General features: G+C 36.6%; 3 protein-coding genes across 3 annotated transcripts; 1 reads left to right on the top strand and 2 right to left on the bottom strand.

Moving 5' to 3' along the window:
• Positions 1-3,395: 3,395 nt before the first annotated feature.
• Positions 3,396-5,621, bottom strand: LOC131018431 (protein FAR1-RELATED SEQUENCE 5-like). Its single transcript, XM_057947154.1, has one exon. It carries the CDS (start codon positions 5,619-5,621, stop codon positions 3,396-3,398), a length of 2,226 nt encoding a protein of 741 aa, XP_057803137.1.
• Positions 5,622-6,995: 1,374 nt separating this feature from the next.
• On the top strand, positions 6,996-9,115 carry LOC131017807 (uncharacterized). Its single transcript, XM_057946539.1, has 3 exons — positions 6,996-7,153; positions 8,313-8,473; positions 8,862-9,115. The coding sequence occupies exons 1-3, from the start codon at positions 7,084-7,086 to the stop codon at positions 8,877-8,879; spliced, it is 249 nt and encodes an 82-aa protein (XP_057802522.1). The 5' UTR covers positions 6,996-7,083; the 3' UTR covers positions 8,880-9,115.
• Positions 9,116-12,983: 3,868 nt separating this feature from the next.
• On the bottom strand, positions 12,984-13,820 carry LOC131017806 (NAD(P)H-quinone oxidoreductase subunit S, chloroplastic). Its single transcript, XM_057946538.1, has one exon. The coding sequence runs from the start codon at positions 13,739-13,741 to the stop codon at positions 13,094-13,096; it is 648 nt and encodes a 215-aa protein (XP_057802521.1). The 5' UTR covers positions 13,742-13,820; the 3' UTR covers positions 12,984-13,093.
• Positions 13,821-18,922: the final 5,102 nt, after the last annotated feature.

The following is an 18,922-nucleotide window of genomic DNA, read 5'->3' as shown; positions in this document are numbered from 1 at the left end:
GATGGAGCTAATTAAATATAAGTGTTTATATAAAAAGTTACGATCGTTTTACTAAAGTATGTCTATATACAAGTTATACACGATCATGTTTTTTTTATTACTTATTTTATTTTATGTGTTAATAAATATATCACTTTTGATAAAAATGTATGTAAAAATTATTCACTTTTGATAAAAAAAATGTGTCAAATTTATCGACTTTTAAGATGAAGGGACAAAAAAAAACTTTAAATGTTGCTTGTATGAAAGCACGGACGACACTCTTACACCTCATAACAAAGTTTTACTTATATATGTTGTAATTTTACGGTAAAGTAATCAATTAATGAATTTGCCACTCGACTCGATAGATAAATTTGTCACTCGATAAATTGATTTGCTACTCGACTGGGAAATGAATTTGCAGTTTTTGTCGATTTGCGTATTATGTCAACTTTGCAGTATATATACATATAATTTGGGGGTAAAGTCTATCCTACACATCTTCTACCTACACATTGCCGTAGGATTCGAACACGTCGCCCCTTATTCCCAGCCATCCGGACCCGCGGTTTAATGCCTCAGACCGGACCGATCTACTTATAAATCTCATATTTTTTTAGGAGTCCCTACTTTTTAAATTTCATATTTTATCAGGAGTCCCTAGTTTTTGCTGACGATGTACCTATCATCTAGCTATGCATGAAATAGGTTTTGTGACTGTTGTAGGGACACGTTTCGAGCCTGTGTTCATTTGATGTCTCTAAAGATTGATTACCACCGTTGGATTTGGATTGTAATATATTTTGCCAAAAATTTTTGTTTGTCTACGCTTACTGGAGGGTTTTTGTATAGTAATATGAACAATTTTGAGAACTTCGTATGGTGATTTGGTCTCCACATGGCTACGACGTCTTCGAATGAAACTGGTGTATCAGGTATATTCCGAAGGAAGAATTATAAATATTTACGCCGGCAATATGCTTATAATTTCGAATGGAAAATGTTGTGTCGTGCCGCTCTCGCCCTTGGTTTGCCTCACTGTTTCTGATTTGTTACTCCAATATTAATTGTTATTCTCGCCTTGATGATGAAGTAGATTAGTTTAGTGGTAGGTGAGAAGTAATATTTGAAATCTTGTGAACTGAATAATATTATAATGGTGATATTCGGTGTTTTAATTTATTAACTTGTATTAGCGACGAGGGATGTTTATTATATATGAGCAGCTTGTTTGGCACTTATATAATTGTGATTGATTTTGGATTAGAATCTTTAATTATTCCTAGTATGTTCTTGCTATTGGTTATTGTATTTGTATATTTGATTTGTTCAAGTGTACATCATTTAATTTTGTTATTTGGGAATATAGGGGTGGAATTGACAACGAGATGTCAAATGTGGTATTTGGAAGAAATTCGAGATCTTTTATCGGGAGCAAACATGTGTGTTATGCGGGAATCATGCTTTTCTCATTTATTTGACGTCGGCCAACTCACGTTTGAAGGAGAGTTGTTGAAAGTGTTGTGTAGAAAGCTACATGCTAATAGCTTGGAAAAGAATACCTTAATATTTAGCTTTGGCGATAAAGTTATGGAATTCAGTTGTTCAGATTTTTGTCTAATGGTTGGCTTGAAGTTTAGTGGTAACCCTTCACTCCCAAAGTATTCAAAATTCCATGGTCATGTATTTCCATCTCGTACGGAACTGCTATTTCATGACATCGAAAATGAATTCAAAAGGGAATGTTCCACCGGTGGCGGAAATTCATCTCGTAGCTTGAAGCTAGCGTATTTATTCATTATTTACGGATTGTTGGTTATGAATGACCATGAGAACGGCACAGTGGATTTGGGGTATGTTCATTTGATGGAGGATGTGCAGAATGTTTACGATTTTCCTTGGGGTCTTGTCGCATATAATTATCTTGTTAGATCGACACATCGATTGAAGAGGCAATTATCAAATGTTGCAAGCGGTAACTGTGGTCACACTCTCGAAGCTTATGGTTTTTTGTATGGATTGCAATGTTGGGCGTATGAAGTAATTCCGGCTCTTGGCACATATTGTGCGTCGTTGAATCCGAAACATTTGACGAGTTTTCCAAGAATTCTAAAATGGTGTGCGAGTAGGAACTTTACGGTTATAGATGAGGGACTCCGCAACTTTTTTTCGAGTGAACATGGATGCAACCCTGTATGAACATCACATTCAATAGCTTTATAATTATTTTTGCGTGTTATCTTTAGGTACTAAGAGTTTTTTCTGGTATTCGACCTGCAGGTGCAGATTTCGTTATCTAGTAATGAAGTAAAGAAATTAGAGGCGCTTGGCATCACTTTATCGATGCATGTTGCATCACCTTCACCGGTCATTGATGCTGCAAAGCATGTTGGTCGTAAGCTAGATTTTGGTTCCGGTGAACCCACTGACACCGGTAAAAAGAAGTATGCCGGTAAGAGAAAGGCTTCAGCCGTGTGTAGTACATCTGCGAAGTCGAAGAGTAAGGGTAAATCTGTTGAATGTTCCATAATTGAACCAACTGAGCCTAATATGTTTGTGTCAAAGTCGAAGAGTAAGGGTAAATCTGGATGTCCTACACCAAATGTCACACCACGTAGTGATAGCTTTTCATATACCAACTTCGTGTCACCGGAGCTTGGCAGAGTTAGGGGCAATGTAACTAACAAGGTGAGTTATTTGTTAATTGTTTCTTTCATACCATGTCTTATTATAAACATTATTAAAGACCTATTACGATTTGCTCATGTAGGATATTAGTATGTATTTGGTGAGCTTGAAGGGCCAAGTAAAGTGTTTGGAAGAATACATTAACAATAAGTTTAGAGTTTTTGAGGGTTTGCTACAGAAATCGGCAATGTGTAGTGGATGTTCGCGTGAGAAAAATGTGGGTCTGAAAAAGCATGTCAAAATAGGGTCGAACATTGTTGTTGATTCTGTTCCATTATCCAAGAGTTGTGTTATCCCAAAATTCATAACTGATTTAGATGGTGATTCGGAAGAGTCAAACGATGATGACGTCCAAATTTTAGGATTAAAGACGCCAAATTCTTTTGCTGATGGAGTTTATGCTGTTGATGCCTTTACTCCGGTAAACACTAGACTTAAACGTGCCGTTCCCATGTCCGTATATGATCCTAACGACACCGATTTGGAGAACGAGGAATTGAAGCCCTATGTTGCATGGGCTTCCGACCATAACAACGGTGATAGGTATGGTTATGTTAGTGGTTGAAGTTGTTGTGTCTACTGTTATTATTGATGATTTGTTATATAAAAGTAATGTTGAAATATTTCCTAACTTGAGATTTACTAAAGGTTTGATGGTATCAAACATAGGGATAAACAAGTGCTGCTTCCAACAGAGGTTTATAAATATGGAGACTTGGCATTGTTCAATGATTTATGGCGGCATGATGGATGGCTGGAAAACATTGCTCAACGCCTGTATCCATTGTATTATCCATCCTCTGGCCGCTCGAACTTTGCACTGCATCTATCAACTTGGTAATAGACTCATGTATCATTGCTCTACAACTGCTATCATCCTTGTATTCCGTTAATAGGTCGTGCACACGCTTAGTGTTGTGGTTAACAAAAACCGTATTATTGAACCGATTTGGGCCTGCCGAGTCAAACAACTTATCACACAAAGCAATCCGCTGTTTCGAATCTTTCCTCCAACGATTCAATAACATTGCATCAGGAATTCGATGCTGGTTAAAGTGAAGGTACACCCTAAAAAGGTGCCGGCAAATAATGCCGTCCGTCTCCCACAAATGACATGAACAAGAGCCAAACTTAGTAAACTGATTAATTTTCACGACACGAATACCTGTCATCGATGTCCTTGACGACAACTTGAACTCCAACGTCTCAGCATTCAAATCAGGGGGTTCTTCAGTCAAATCGACCGAAATACAATGCACTGATTCAAACTCAAACAGCTTGAACACACTCCTCGTACAAACCTCGCCCACCTGCTGAAGAATGCTTGCTCTTTGCACTAACATTCCAGGCATGCCCCGACAAAGCGCATCCTCTTCATGCTCTCTAGTACGCCAAGATTTCTGCATCCTCTCGAAACCAATGACGAAATCATGCAATGTGGATGTTGTCGAGCATAACTCTTTAAGAACTTTGTTGGTCACTTCACTTCGAGACGTGGCGTGTAAACCTCCAGAAAATTTATCGCAAGTGAATGCAGAAGACCAACGCTTCCTCAAGTTATGCATGGTACAAAACCATTTGTTCTCGGACAAATTGTGCTCCTCAATCATTCTAGTCCAACAACTGTCAAACTGATCCTCACTCTCGCAGCCGTTCATACACTTGTACCACAAATTTTTGAAATGCTTATCCTGATTAAGTTTCCCAAAATGCTTCACAGCATTCTTGTTGATATGCCATTGACAAAGTCTATGTGACGCTTGTCGAAAAGTGTAGTCAACAGCGTTCATGATAGCCATATCTTGGTCCGAGAACACAATGGCTGGCTCTTTGTGGTACATAGCTTGCAAAAACGTACTAAATAACCACTCATAAGACTCCGTTTTCTCGTTTGACAAGAAACCAAGTCCAAACATGACATTCGTTCGATGATGATTTATGCCGATCAAAGGAACGCATATCAAGTCGTACTTGTTGGTCTTGTAAGTAGCATCAACGGATAATACATCTCCAAAATGTTGATAGTCAATAAGGCAACGAGTGTCACGAAAGAAAAGGTTTTCAAGCCTCCCATCGTCACTTAGCTTTACCTTCCAAAAGAAAGAAGGGTCACTCATTCCTCTATCAGTGAGAATATCCAACAATTTATTTGCATCTCCATTGTCAACCTTTGACATGTTCCGATTTTCAGAATTTAGCGCATTGTATACATCTTTCCGTATGAATCCAATATTTTCTCGACCTCCAGCTTCATCCTCCAAAAATCGATAAGCCTTACTAACACCGATCCCACTAGCCCGCATAGAGATAAGCAACTGCTTCTTCTGCCGTGACATGTTGCGGGCTGATCGCAACAAATAAGTCTGCCTAGGATTCACCAATTCGTGATTATGTTGCTTCACAAACAAAGTAATTCTCCAAGGAGTCTCAATATCGTCACGCACAACCCGAAGCTTTGCTTCGCAGTTACTCCTATAACTCTGTTTTTTATAAGCTGCTATTCTCCCCTTCGATGACTTATTATCTGCTGTTCCGGCACATGAACAATGATACATCTTCATACGAACATCGTCCGGGGGATTAAAATACTCTTGATTGCCTTTCCGGACTGAAAAACCCATCACAGCCGCGTAATCACAGTATAATTTATGCACGGCGTATAGGATGTCAATCTCAGTACCTACAGCAAGCTTCATCTCAAAACTTTTCTTCAACGATTCAAAAGAATCAATGCCATCATTGAGATTAGCTTGTGACTCACAAATTTCTGTCTCCGTGTCCGCATCGGCGTCGCCTTCAACGTCATCATCGGCATTTCTATCAAACAATGAATCGGTGTCCGTGTACCCATGTGGATCACCCTCCTCAGACCCCCGAGAGTTAACATCACCGTTAAATGATTCTCCAAATGTCTCAGTGGCATAAGAATTGTTCAAATCAATATTGTTCATCTTAAAATCCTATATTCGAACGAAATCTGCAGTCCAAAATAAAAACCAACTTCAGCATTCGTTCATTATTTCACAAATTTTAATAAATGTTAAAAAAAATTACTTTTTCAAAAAATGCTCAGCTACATTTACACCACAAAAAGGAATTACTAATCAACCATAACAACAACATATGATATGCAAAAATACATTTCACGAAAATGCTCAGCTACATAAACAAATCACAAAAGTTTCCCATATAGCACCGACACGCAACAAATGACAAGCCACAAATGTTATACAAGAACATTTATGAAGATGTATTTTTTAAAAAAAATTACACTAAGCAGAATAATATATATATATATATATATATATATATATATATATATATATATATAAAACGTTACCTTCTTTGCTCAAGACGAAAACTCTGGCCCTTCAGAGGAGGAAGACTCTCATAATAAAGCAGGGGAATGATTTGTGGGTCTACAAAATTCAAAAAAAATTAAACATCTGTGGGTCTAAGCGGAAGCTTCCCATGTACAAAGATATAATAATTGTACGGACTACGGAGGCACTATTTTGTGAATATATTAAAAAGTAGGGGCTCCTAAGAAAATATGAGATTTATAAGTAGATCGGTCCGGTCTGAGGCATTAAACCGCGGGTCCGGATGGCTGGGAATAAAGGGCGACGTGTTCGAATCCTACGGCAATGTGTAGGTAGAAGATGTGTAGGATAGACTTTACCTAATTTGGGGCTATTTTAGTTCATTTGTGTCGATTCTATATATAAAGGTCTGTTCTTTCTTGCTATAAATTTATTTTAAGAGATGGATAAATAAAATTTTATCCTTTAATTTTTTTTTTCTTATCACTTATTTTATACAAAATATAATTTAATCCTTACTCATTCTTCCTTTTCAATTAATATATTATCACACCAAAAATGGAGGGATAATATTGTCCCTCCTTTGTAGCGAAAATGAGGAATGAGTAAGGGTCAAATTCTATTTTGTAGGAAATAAGGGAAAAGAAATGAAGGATTTAAATGGCGAAATTTTGTTTATCTCTCATTTTTTCATGATAAATTTACAACCAAATAGAACACACCCTAAATAAAAATAAATATTTTTAATACACACCTTATTAAAAGTGGGTAGAATAAATCTTCACTCTTATATTATTAGATTTTTTTAGTATCGGGATTAAGGACGAGGTACTAAATTTATTTTATTTTATTTTCTATTAGTATTTTTTAGCAACTATGCAGAGAAAAAATAAAATGAGAAAAAGGACTTTGAATAAAATAATCAGTTGGTTCAAATTATATTTACCGATTTCTGTATGTATGGGCTTCTTGTAGGCCCAACTAGAAAACAACGCTTTGGCCCATTAGTACTTTTCCTGCTTTGTCTCTGCCAATATTTGGTAATTCAGATTCAGAAACTACGCGTTTGTGAAGAAAAGTCGAGAGAGAGATGGGGGCAGGGCAAGCGATGAAGAGAATCCCACGCATCAAATTTCCTCAACGCAATCCAAAACCCTCTGGTATGATATCTCTTTCCTGCGGTATTTCGATTTTGTCTTTGGATTTGAATTTGTCGCATTCTTTTTCTCTGCTCACGGAAAATGTCGGAAGGAACAAAACGGTGGTCGTAAATTCGTAATAGCCATGATTCAGGATGAAGATTGAAGGTTTTCAATGTATACTAGCGGATTGTTTGATGTCATTTTACGCTTTTTCATCTCTTTCTGAAGGAAAGTTGGATGTGAATGGTTAAAATTAGCTGGATTATTTGTAATACTTTTACATATAATTCACGGTTGACCGTTGAAATGCAATCGATTTTTTGGCTTGGATGCTTTAAAATGTTTCATGTTTGTTAACAATTTTACTTGAAGAGTTTAGGGTGCTCCAAATTGGATTTCTAGTTTTCTAGAAATTGAGTTCCTTACTGAAATCATAATGAGAAAAACGTGGATCACAAATCATTACATATATTATTCTCATCAGTAATCTCTAAGGTGGTCTAATTGATGTTCGACAAATTTAGCATGATGTTTTATGTATTTTCTGAACGAAATCGGCTTGAGTTTCATTCACAGGAAATCTTAGCAGAGAGCTTATATTTTCTGAAATGTGTGAAAAGCATAGATATCAGTTAGATTACCTTAAATATTTTTTTGTAATATCTTACTATTTTGAATGTATATCTCCACAAAGGATAAGTAGTTTTATACGTTATTATATTGTTGAACAAATGAACTGTCTATTTGAATATGCTCTTTTCCTTATGAGTAGAAGCTGTATGGATTTCTGTTAGTGATAACTAAATTCCTACTTGTAAGAATATGTTTGAGATTTGTTATGGAACATTTAATCTTCAAGCTTCACCCCCTATGAGCATCCTAAAATTAAACTCAAATATTGGATTATGTCGGGTTCCATTACTAAATGTATGGTTAGTTGGTCCCTGATGAAGTTGGAATTAGGAACTATTCAAGTACTGGAGATGCTGAGAAGTAGTTGTAATTTGTAATCCTAAATTTGTTTCGACTTTTGTCTTTCGGAGTCCCTCCATTGTTTCTATATTAGATGCTGTTGGCTTTCCTTGCCTTTGTCTGTTACCTATGTGTTACCATGTGCCTTAAATGAGATATATATTTACTTATGCAGTACCTAAAGGGTAAAGTCATTCCTCTGCAGGTACAACCACCCAGATTGATGATATCTCCATGAATGATATCAAGAATGATGATCTTGTTACGAAATTCTTCTCAAGGGTGCCATCTGCAGCGTCGGGAGGGAAGGCTTCCGATCAGCCTAAAAGAACTCCTGTTTCTCAAGAGGAGATTGACTCAATCATGGTATGTTGAGTTGAACCACTGATTTGTTATAGCATAAATCTGGAGATATCATATGCATTAAGTTTCTTCAGTTCTTGAAGTAAATAACTAGTTTATCTGCTGAAATTTGCATATTTCTCACTGAGGAGTTCCATATGCATGTGAACACTTATTTGCATGAAATGATCAGGCGTACTTATATTGCACTTGAGATGACCTTTTCAGGGAAGAATTTGAACCTTTGCAGTTCCATTATCTTGTTGCTCACATCCTATAACTGATATGCCATAGCTGTTTCGCAAAGGAAAGAAGGGCGGGAGGGGTGTTTAGGTCACTGATTAGTCAAGACTTGATACTGTTGTTTTCCTGATCGCGAAATTCTCAACTGACATTTGTTCTGTTTTGGCAGTTGGGTGGCTGTTTCTGACTCCGCACGAGAGCTACCCCGGTGGAGGAAGGCATTCGAACTGGTAAAACTGATTTATATTGAGGCCTTTGTGTGCAAGAAACTCTCATCTAGTGGACAACAAAATGGAGTGTATATTCAAGTTTCTGTTTGAAGTGACCACTATTATAAATTTTCTGAGATACACTTAACCGTCTCCTGATTGTGGAATTCACACTTGAAACTCCGTTGAAATTGCGATATGCTCAAAACTAAAATGCTTATCTTCTTATTACTTGACCTTGTACCAATAATGACCCATTAGTGTGAACATATAGTATTAATGTTTTATTCATGTTGTTTTAATGTGCACCGGAGAGAAATGGTGCTTGTATTTTTTCATGTTGTTTTCCATACTGTAGACTGTAGTATTAATGTCTTTTATGAAGGTTTTTTTTTTTCATAGCTAGAAGTTGACACATAGGGAGTGATTTTATACCAACCAAATTTATTGTATAAAATACTCTATGAAACATTATGAATTTGCTGTGAAAAAACAATGAATAAAACAATGAATTTAGAAAGATGAAATGTTTGCTCTTTATGTGATTGGAATTTGGAACCATGAACCTTGTATGTACTCAGTAGAGTGATGAATTCACAGTAAGTATGAAATACTTTTTTATTTTACACCTTCCGTTCCACTATAAGTGAGATTTTTTTTTGGGCATGAGAATTAAGAAATGTGTATTTTGTGTGTATGTAAAAAAGTGAAAATGTGTTTAAAGGATAAAACTTTTATCCGAAAATGAAAGAGTCTCACTTATAGTGAGACACTTAAAATAGAAAGAATCTCGCTTATAATGGGACGGAGGAAGTATAAGGGTAAATATATATCTAGATTCATTTAAAGTTTTAAATTACTTTGCTATCCCTCTTTATATACGTATATGAAGTTAAATTGTTTTGCACATGTCATTGTGATTTAAGTAAAACCTTGGATAAGTTGAGGACACGTGGCGTCCATCCATGTATCGAAGCGTATTTCCCCAGCTTTATGTGAGCCTCAAATTAAAACCGCGATTGTGGTGAGGTCGGAAGGAGCAGATGATGTTACTGAAAATATGAAGAAATAAAAAATGGGAAATTGACATTTTCTTTGGGACGGGAAATATACAGTTGAGTATTCAAAAATCCTTGTAACAAAATTGTTAAGGAAAATGTCTTAAATATTCAAAATATTATAAGGCTGCGCAGGGACGGATCTAAAAATTTAATTAGGACCGGGCGAGATTTCATCAGATGTTTTTAATGAATTTTTAGAAAAGAAAACAGACCGGGCGACCACCGAGATTTCATCAAAATATATACGTATATATAGGTAATAAAAAAAAATTGACCGGGCGACCGCCGAGGTTGCCCGGCCTCTAGATCCGTCTCTGAGGCTGCGTGCGTCTACTTTGATGAATAAATTTATCCATGGAAAATGATGAATAACACAAATTTATGCCTTTAAATGTCTCATTCCTTTTCCAACATTTGACACAAAAAGAGATGCTTACCATTTTTCCTTCCTTATTTTCACTTTAAGGATGGATAAATATTATCCCTCCATTTTGGTGTGATAATATTATCCATCCTTGAAGTGAAAATAAGGAAGGAAAAATGGTGAGCATCTCTTTTTGTATCAACTGTTGGAAAATGAATGAGACATTTAAAGTCATAAATTTGTGTTATCCATAGGCTAATTACTTGCCTCGTTACTACTATATTGTACCAAAATTCAATATTTAGATCATAGGCTAATTACTTGCCTCGTTAGTATTATCTTTTTCAGAGTTTACAAGTGATTTTTTTTTCTTTTTTTGAGAGGAGTGGCTTTTATGCTAAGTTTATTTCTAATATATTTGTGTTAGATCCTCACCATGGCATGACGGGTCATGCAATCTTTTCGTGGCCAAAAATTTAAATATTGTGAGTCAGGTTAGAAGTGATCTAGGACGTAGGGTTCAAAGGGATCTCAAAAAATGTTTGCTGCTTATATTGGAACTAAAAAATGAGCTAGACTTAGGGTTGAAAGGAAACTCAAAAAAATGTTTATCTCCCTTTGTCCATGAAAAGTGTAGTGTGAATGGAAGGACACAAGTAATAAGAAAATGGATAAAATGGTTTTGCCGAGTTGATTTATTAAGTAATTAATAAATAGTTAATAAAATATTTTTTTTATATAAATATTGTATGTTCTGACATAGAGCTCAGTTTTTCCTCATGGATGACTGGGAAGGTGTCATGTGTAATAGTGTAACTCTGTGTTGGTACTCCTGGTACCAATGTTCAATTTAATTTCCTTTTTTTGATAAAAAAAATGTTCTAAAATGAAAAGATGGAACAAAAATTTAGAACTCATTTTATTATTTTTCTTTTAATTGGCCAGAAGGCTCCATATAATTATGATTTGGTTAAAATATTAAGTTCTAGTGAGTAGTGATTAATGCAATGGATGGGATCTTACTTTTTTAAAAAATTTGCTAAGGGTCTGTAAATATCAGTTTTGATTTTACTAAAAGAGGTTTTATTTTGCTAGATAAAAATAATAAAGTTAATATCTTCTTTATTTAAATTGATTGAAATTTTAAAATATATCAACACTTTTAATTATTTACATATTCCATTAAAATTAAGAATAAAAAACTATGTTCAATACATTTTATTGATCATGCAGAGTAAACACCGTTAAAGTCTAAAGTAACGGACATGTTCTAAGCCTTTAGACGGTATGCAATGCTTTTCATAATACAAATCTAATTTTAGGATTAGGAGCCACGCCGAGTCGATTACAATACCATAAGGGCGAGTTTGATAGGTATTATTAGGTGAGATAAATTGTTTTTCTCACCTTTTCCTCCTGTTTGATAGACTTCACCAATAATCATCCAGGCCCGCAGAAAGAGTCCAGCCCGCATCAAAGTCACTGTTTCACTGAGAAAACTCATCCGCCGCTCACCCCCAGTTAAATTATATGGTCTTGAACAGTGATTTAGATTAAGTTTTCCGTTTACGATTTTATCCCTCCGTCTTCTTCAAAAATCGCTAGCTTCATCAAATCCGGTCTTACTACGCCATTTCTTTGACATAACCTCGATTCTTCAGACTTCAATGGCTGCTCGTCGGTAGACACGCGTTGAATTCGTCGAAGGTGAGATTTGAGAAATTTCAAAGGTGAGATTTCTAGCGGTAGGAATGATTTGGTGAGATTTCGTTGAATTGATTCGTCGAAGGTGAGATTTGATTGATTTCTGGTCGTAGGAATGATTTGGGCCTGCAAATTTGTGAAATTTCGAAATCAGATCTGCGCAATTTTTCGATTGATTCCTCTGCGACTTGGCGAAATCAAATTTCGAAGAGTTTGATTAGGGTTTTATGTTTTAAAGACATTTTTTCTTCTTCTGATTTGGATCTGCAAATTTGTTTTGCGGCTGTAAAAAATTGGTCTCAAAGCTTTCTCTTTCGCCAAAATTATTGCTTTTGATGTGAAGACCAAATTAATGGAATAGAAGCTGAGATTTGAAATATGAAATTATTTGCTCAATAGCTGAGATGTTTGGCTTCGAAATATTTGGCTATGAATTGATATCCCATTGTGATTTGCAGAAAATCTGAAATGTCTTGTGCCATCTTCACATAATACCAATGACTTGCTGACACTTCTAATATTTCGAAGCCAAGCATCCACCCAAATGTCTTGTGAATTAACAAATTTAATTTCAGTTTTTTTTCAGTTGGTTGATAAGCTATCCATTTTGATTCATTACTAGCACACCCACTGAAACAAAATGAGGAATCAATGGATAACTTGATTCATTACGTAACTGAAGGGGTTTAAGTGGAGGGTAATATGGTAATTTCACAAGATATACTATCACTTGGGCAATGTTATCAAACATTATATGCATTTTAGTAGAATCTATCAAACATCCAAAACAAGTTATACATACATTATTTATTAGCTATCAAACAAAATATTAAATAATTAAACTCACAAAAGTTCGATTAATTATCTCTATATAATTAATATCTTCATTTCTATATTACACTATCAAACTCGCCCTAAGTAAAATTATTATTAGTAAATCACAAAAATAGGTAAAAAATAATGGAATTTCTCTGCAGTTAACCATTTTTTATCTACTTCCATTAGCATGATACAAATTGTAGAGAGAACATTTATGGAGGTATGTACATTTGAAATGAAAGAATCAAGTAGTATTCTCGACCGCATTTTCGAGAATGGCGGATCTAGGGTTCACCATGGGCGGGCCCTTGTCTCTGCGCTCGAGCTCATCAAGCCTGAACGTCACAAGCTTATCCCAATTCCCGCCTTCAAACAGCACTCCCGCCTTCCCATCGCTGATCCTCTGCACTATCCCGCAGTACATGTGGAACGGATTCCTCGGATTCTTCACGATCGCGATCATCCCCGGCAGCAGCAGCGGCAGCTCCGGCGCCTTCGCCTTCGCGTTACTCCGATCGAACCCTACGCTCTCCGATTTGGGGGGCGGCGGAGGTGGATTCTCCTCGATGAATTTCTTCAGCCCCTTTTCTCCCCCCGGGAATCCCCCGGTGAGCCCTAGGAGCTCCTTCTCGAATCCGTCTTCGGATACTTCTAGAGCTTCTGCCGATTGATCCTCCAATTGCGGCGGCGGCGGAGGTGGTGGTGGTGCGACGGTTTTTTTGAGTTCCTGCTGGAGGCCCTGCTCGCCGTTGCAGAGGCCGCGGCCGCCGAGGATTTCGTAGAGGTTGAATTTGGCGGTGGTGGTGCTTCGTTTGGGGAATTTGGGAGATGGTTTTTGGAGGAAAGGGGATTTGCGGAGGTGTAGGGTTTGAAGATGGAAAGAAGCAGCCATGTTTTGAGAGAGAGACAGAGGGAGGTGAAAGATGAGATTTTGGCCACAAATAAGTTTGGGATTGTTTCCATTTATATATTATCTTTAAAAAAAAAATTGAGACCATTTATATGGCGTATATATTAATTAATTCAACTTCACCCTTCGTGAAAAATGAAAAAAAAAAATTATGTATTTTTATACATAATCATTAATCACACAATATACCTTGAGGCATTCTCCCTTGCAATCGGTTGCACCGTGCAATTGGTTTCTGAATGACACTATTTCAACATTCAAATGACATTTGAAGATCTTCAAGTGTCATTTGTATGTTGAAGTAGTGTCATTCGGAAATATTCAAATGTCATTTCCCGAATGAAGTAGTGTCATTCTGGAAATCAGTTACACGGTGCAACCGATTGCGCATGAGTATTTGTGATATACTTTTGGTATCAATGAAATAATGTAAAAGTTGAAATTAAAGTTACAAATTACGGCCAAAATATTAATCGACGAAGAGTGTACAATAATTATTTTATTTGATATTCACAAAAATTATATTAAAAATATTGAAAAATATTTTAAGAAAATATTGAAAAATATGCGTAAAGTATAAAAAAAGAACAATCAAGTCGATTTGTCTTTTATAAATAGTGTGAATGAGGTAAAAATGGGTGCAAGAAAATGTAAAAAAAAAAAAAATTACACTTGCCATGAACTGAAGGGGTATTATATTTCTTATTTAATGCGTGATCTTACATTCTGTTATGAACAACATTATTCTTTGTGAGAATATATAAAATTACTCTACTAAGTCAATCTCAATTCACAAAATATCCACTTTTTCTAAATGCAACAACCCATAACTATTCCCATTTTTTAATAATAGAATGTACACTTGACTCCCCTTAAACTTTGTGTCTGTTTGAATGAGTTGAGTAGTGTTGACCGAATTTATTGAAATGGGTGATGGGTAAGTAGAATTGTTTTATTATGTTTTAACTCCTTTTATTTTGAATTTTGAAATATCTCCCTTTACGCATTTTGTGACTTTTTGCAGAAGAAATTGAAATTTAAGGTCCTTCGATTATTTCGAAAGCTTTCATTATTTTTCACCCTTGGCAAATCGGCGCTGCGCCGGAGAAGATGGACACACTGGAAGAGGTGGGATTGTTGTGCTATTTTTGTATTATTTTCGGCATTAAAAATTTAGCAAATTTTGGTTGGCGTCAATGTACGAGAATTTTCAGCCTTTTGGTTTTGTATGCGCTAATTTTATGGCTTGCTATTTTGTATGCGCTAATTTGTGTGAGCTAATTTAGCATCTTTTGTATGTTGTTTTGTATGCGCTAATTTGTGTGGGCTAATGTTATGGATTGTTGGTTTGTATGCGTTAATTTTTGGCGTTGCTATTTATATGCACTAATTTAGCATCTTTGTTTTGTATGCACAACAAATGAAGAACAATTGTGAAAGAATTTGTTGTGCACAGATTTTGAATTCGTGGGCACGACTGAAATTTTGCGCATAAGAGCAATTTGCGCATAGAATTGTTAGAGAATTGTTTGCGCATGGAATTGCGCATAGAGTTGTTTGCGCATAGAATGTTGCGCACGCAAACAATTCTATGCGAGAATTGTGTGCGCAAAGAATTGTTTGCACATATAATTCTTCGCGCATAGAATGAATAATTTTTTGTTCAATTTAGAACTATAATTGGGCATTATTTAGAGTGTGCGCATATAATTATTAATTCGTGTATGGATTTGTTGGCAAGATTGAAAGTATGCACCTGATTACTAGAAATTCCACAAAGTTTCGTCTACGCAAATAACTTTGCTCAAACATTCGTGGAATTCTATTTAAGAAATATTATTTTGCGCATGAAGATGATATTACACATCTGTATAATTTAATTGCGCATTTGACTGATTTTTCTTTAATTGTTATTGTTTGTTCCATGTTTATATCATTAGTGTTGGGAACTTAATGAAATATCATAATCCTAGTTTTAATGATACCAAAATCAATAGGTTTCACTTGTAATAGACTAGAAATGTTTGAACTCAAGTGTTAGATTCTTTCTCTAGTTTAGTTGTTGTTCTGAAGACTGAAGAACGAAGGACTGAAGACTGAAGACTGAAGACTGAAGATGCTGACTGATGTAACGATTAAGGCAAAGTCAAATATTGATATTTGACTTATCAGTCGAAGGATCAGTTTCGACAGATTACTTAATGCGCGCCACGTGGACTTAGCGGACTGATACTAAAGTCAAGTATCAGTTAAACATTCTTCCTCGGACTAAGCCTCCAACGTTCAAAGGAAGCCACGCACTCCAGAAGTACAGCCGCATTAAATGCAGAGATTTCTTTCTCTGCAGAGGCCATTCCTTTTCAGAGATGTCGCATCTCCTGCTCTTCAAAGTAGTCGTTCTCACCAAACAAGGAACCTCGAAGATTGAAGCCTCAGCCCAAGTTCAAATTACTCTCTAACGGAAGAAATCTTGAAGATCATCTCCGCCAACGGATCTATTCAAGATGTCTCCTATAAATAGCGCTCGATGATCACTTCAATCTTCACTATTTCAGCAACATAAGCTGAAACGCTACCGAATTCGTTACTCAGCAAAATCAAGCCTCTCCAAAGTTTGAATCGAAGAAGAGAATCACAAAGCTAAAAATCAGTCACTGTTGATTACATACATTCTCTTAGAACTTAGGCAAATATTGTATATCCAAAGCCTAGGTAAAACTGACTGCAAAGAACTTGTTCTTTGTGGTTTAGTTGGCAAGTTTTCAAACCTCTCTTCAACGAACCGAATTGAGTGTTTGTGTCAAAAAGGAGTTCAGACCAGTGTTCTGTCTCCGTGAGATCTTAGTGCCCAGCGTGCGCTAGGAATGAGAAATCCAACCCAGTGTGTTGGTACTGAAGATAGAATCTTCATATGTCTCGGTTTATGTGCACCCGCAAGCACACGTTCAGGTTTGCTGTGCATCCGTAAGCACACGCATCGGTTTGCAGTGCACCCGTAAGCACTTGCCCAGTAAAGTTGTTGGTCTGATCAACCAACTGTGGATGTAGGAAGTGTTTTCCGAACCACGTAAAAATCTCTGTGTTATTTACAGCTTTCAGTACTTACCTTCTTACTTGTGCTCTTACCTTCATAAACTGAAAACTGATTAATTGCAAAGAGAAACTTAACTGCTGACAACGTGTTTAATATCACAGGCTATTTCGAAACAAAAGTTTTCCGCTGCGTGTGTTATTAGTCTAACTGATCTATCTTCTAATAGTCAGTAAGATTCATAACATCTCTCTGTTTATCAAACTCGACTGGAGCCTTACGTGTATCAGTTAAAGTCTTTGACTTAACTGATAACTCCTTACTGAAGAGTATTCAGTATCAGTCGTAAACCCTATTTTGACAAAACTTTTTTCAGTAAACATGTTGAGTCAGTTTGTATTTAAAGTTTTGTTTTAACTAAGAAAAATAGCCCATAGGTGTATTTCCTCCCCCCATACACCTATTCGAGACCCTTTCGGACCTAACAATTGGTATCAGAGCAGGTTGTTCGCAAGAACAATTTTGCTTTCATCAAGTTCTACAGAACTAGATCCTTTTCTTTAAAGGTCTCGAAAACCTTTCATTTTCAAAAAGTGTTTACTGCTTTTCTTATCTATTGTTTTCTGTTTTCCTTTTCTATGGAAACTAACCATAGCAGAGTATCCTCACTACCTATGTTTAGTATTGAAAAATACGACATATGGAAGTTTCAACTTGAAAGCTTCGTCACCGCCCAACATTGCCGAATGTGGGAAGTCATCACCAAAGGACCCATCATCATCACGGAGGTGATCAAAAGGGTTCCTCTAGACACATCTAGAGATCCTTTTGATGAAGTCCAGATCAAATCAAAGGCTAACTTCACCACAGAAGAAAGGAAGCAAGATGAGTTCGACAACCTCACCAAAAACATCATCTCCGGCACAGTTTCAGACAAGCACGTCACCAAGATCATCAAGTGCAGAACTGTAAAGGAGATGTGGGACATTCGTGAAGGAATGTGCATCGGATCAGAGGAGATAAAGGAGAACAAGTTATCAATAGCTTGTCAAAAATTTAACTCATTCCTCATGCTAAAAAACGAATCAGTCGACGAGATGGAACTCAGATTCAACCAGATCCTGAACGAAGTTCAATCCATCTCGAAGGATAAGTACACTCAACGAGAGATCAACCTAAAGATTCTACGACCACTTCCGCGAGGAGATTGGCAGATCTACGCAGTTGCTCATCAGAACAAGCCAGGATTCAATCAGCTCCCAACGAACAAGCTTTTCTCTGATCTCGTGACGAATGAGTTCGACATCCAGAGAAACCTTGAAACAAAGAAAGCTGGAGGATCAGACGAAGATGCTCCATCAGCCTCAAAAGGAGCGACGCTAAAAGTTTCAGCAAAAGAAAATAAGAAGCAGTAAAAGAAACCAGCGGAACTCAGACCAGAAGACTTCTTCAGTCAGTATGCTCTATTAACTGAAAGATTCAACAAGATGGAATACAAATTCCGCAAGTACAGGAAGTTCCACAAGCAGCACTACAAAGGAAAAGAAAGAGAAAGCAAGTCCAGATATTCCACTGACAGAAGCGGAGAAAGGAAGTCAACCTCTATTGATCTAAAAGATGTGGAATGTTATGGATGCAAAAAGAAAGGGCAATATCGATCTGAATGCCCTGAATTGTTGCAATCTGAGCGCAAAGAGATGAAAGCTAGGAGATAACGCAAATATGCAAAGAAAAAAGTGATGGTTGCTGACGATGCAGGATCTTCCGAACATGCATCAGAATCATCTGCCTTCAACTCCACCAGCTCAGATGATGAGAGCCAAGCCCTCATGGCCAACGACACCGAAAGCATGGTCGACGACAGCTACGACAACGGAATGAATGGGCCAGAGGTAAACTCTTACTCAAAAACTCCTTATATTGATAACTCATTGGTGTTTACAGGAGACTACTCAAAATTTGGAGATAGCTCAGTCGATGAAACTGAAGAGTACGATCAGCTCATGACTAATCACTGTCAGTTAAGAAAAATGTTCGAAGATCTTCTCATGCAGAATCAGAAAATGGAAAATGAGATCAATGAAGAACGAATCAAGAATCAGACGATCATGTACTTTCCAGATGAAACCTGT

The sequence above is a fragment of the Salvia miltiorrhiza genome, chromosome 3 (genome assembly GCF_028751815.1).
Source record: "Salvia miltiorrhiza cultivar Shanhuang (shh) chromosome 3, IMPLAD_Smil_shh, whole genome shotgun sequence".
Taxonomy (NCBI): Eukaryota; Viridiplantae; Streptophyta; class Magnoliopsida; order Lamiales; family Lamiaceae; genus Salvia; species Salvia miltiorrhiza.
The sequence above is the reverse complement of the archived record's forward strand: the minus strand, read 5'-3'. Positions and strand labels throughout refer to the sequence as shown.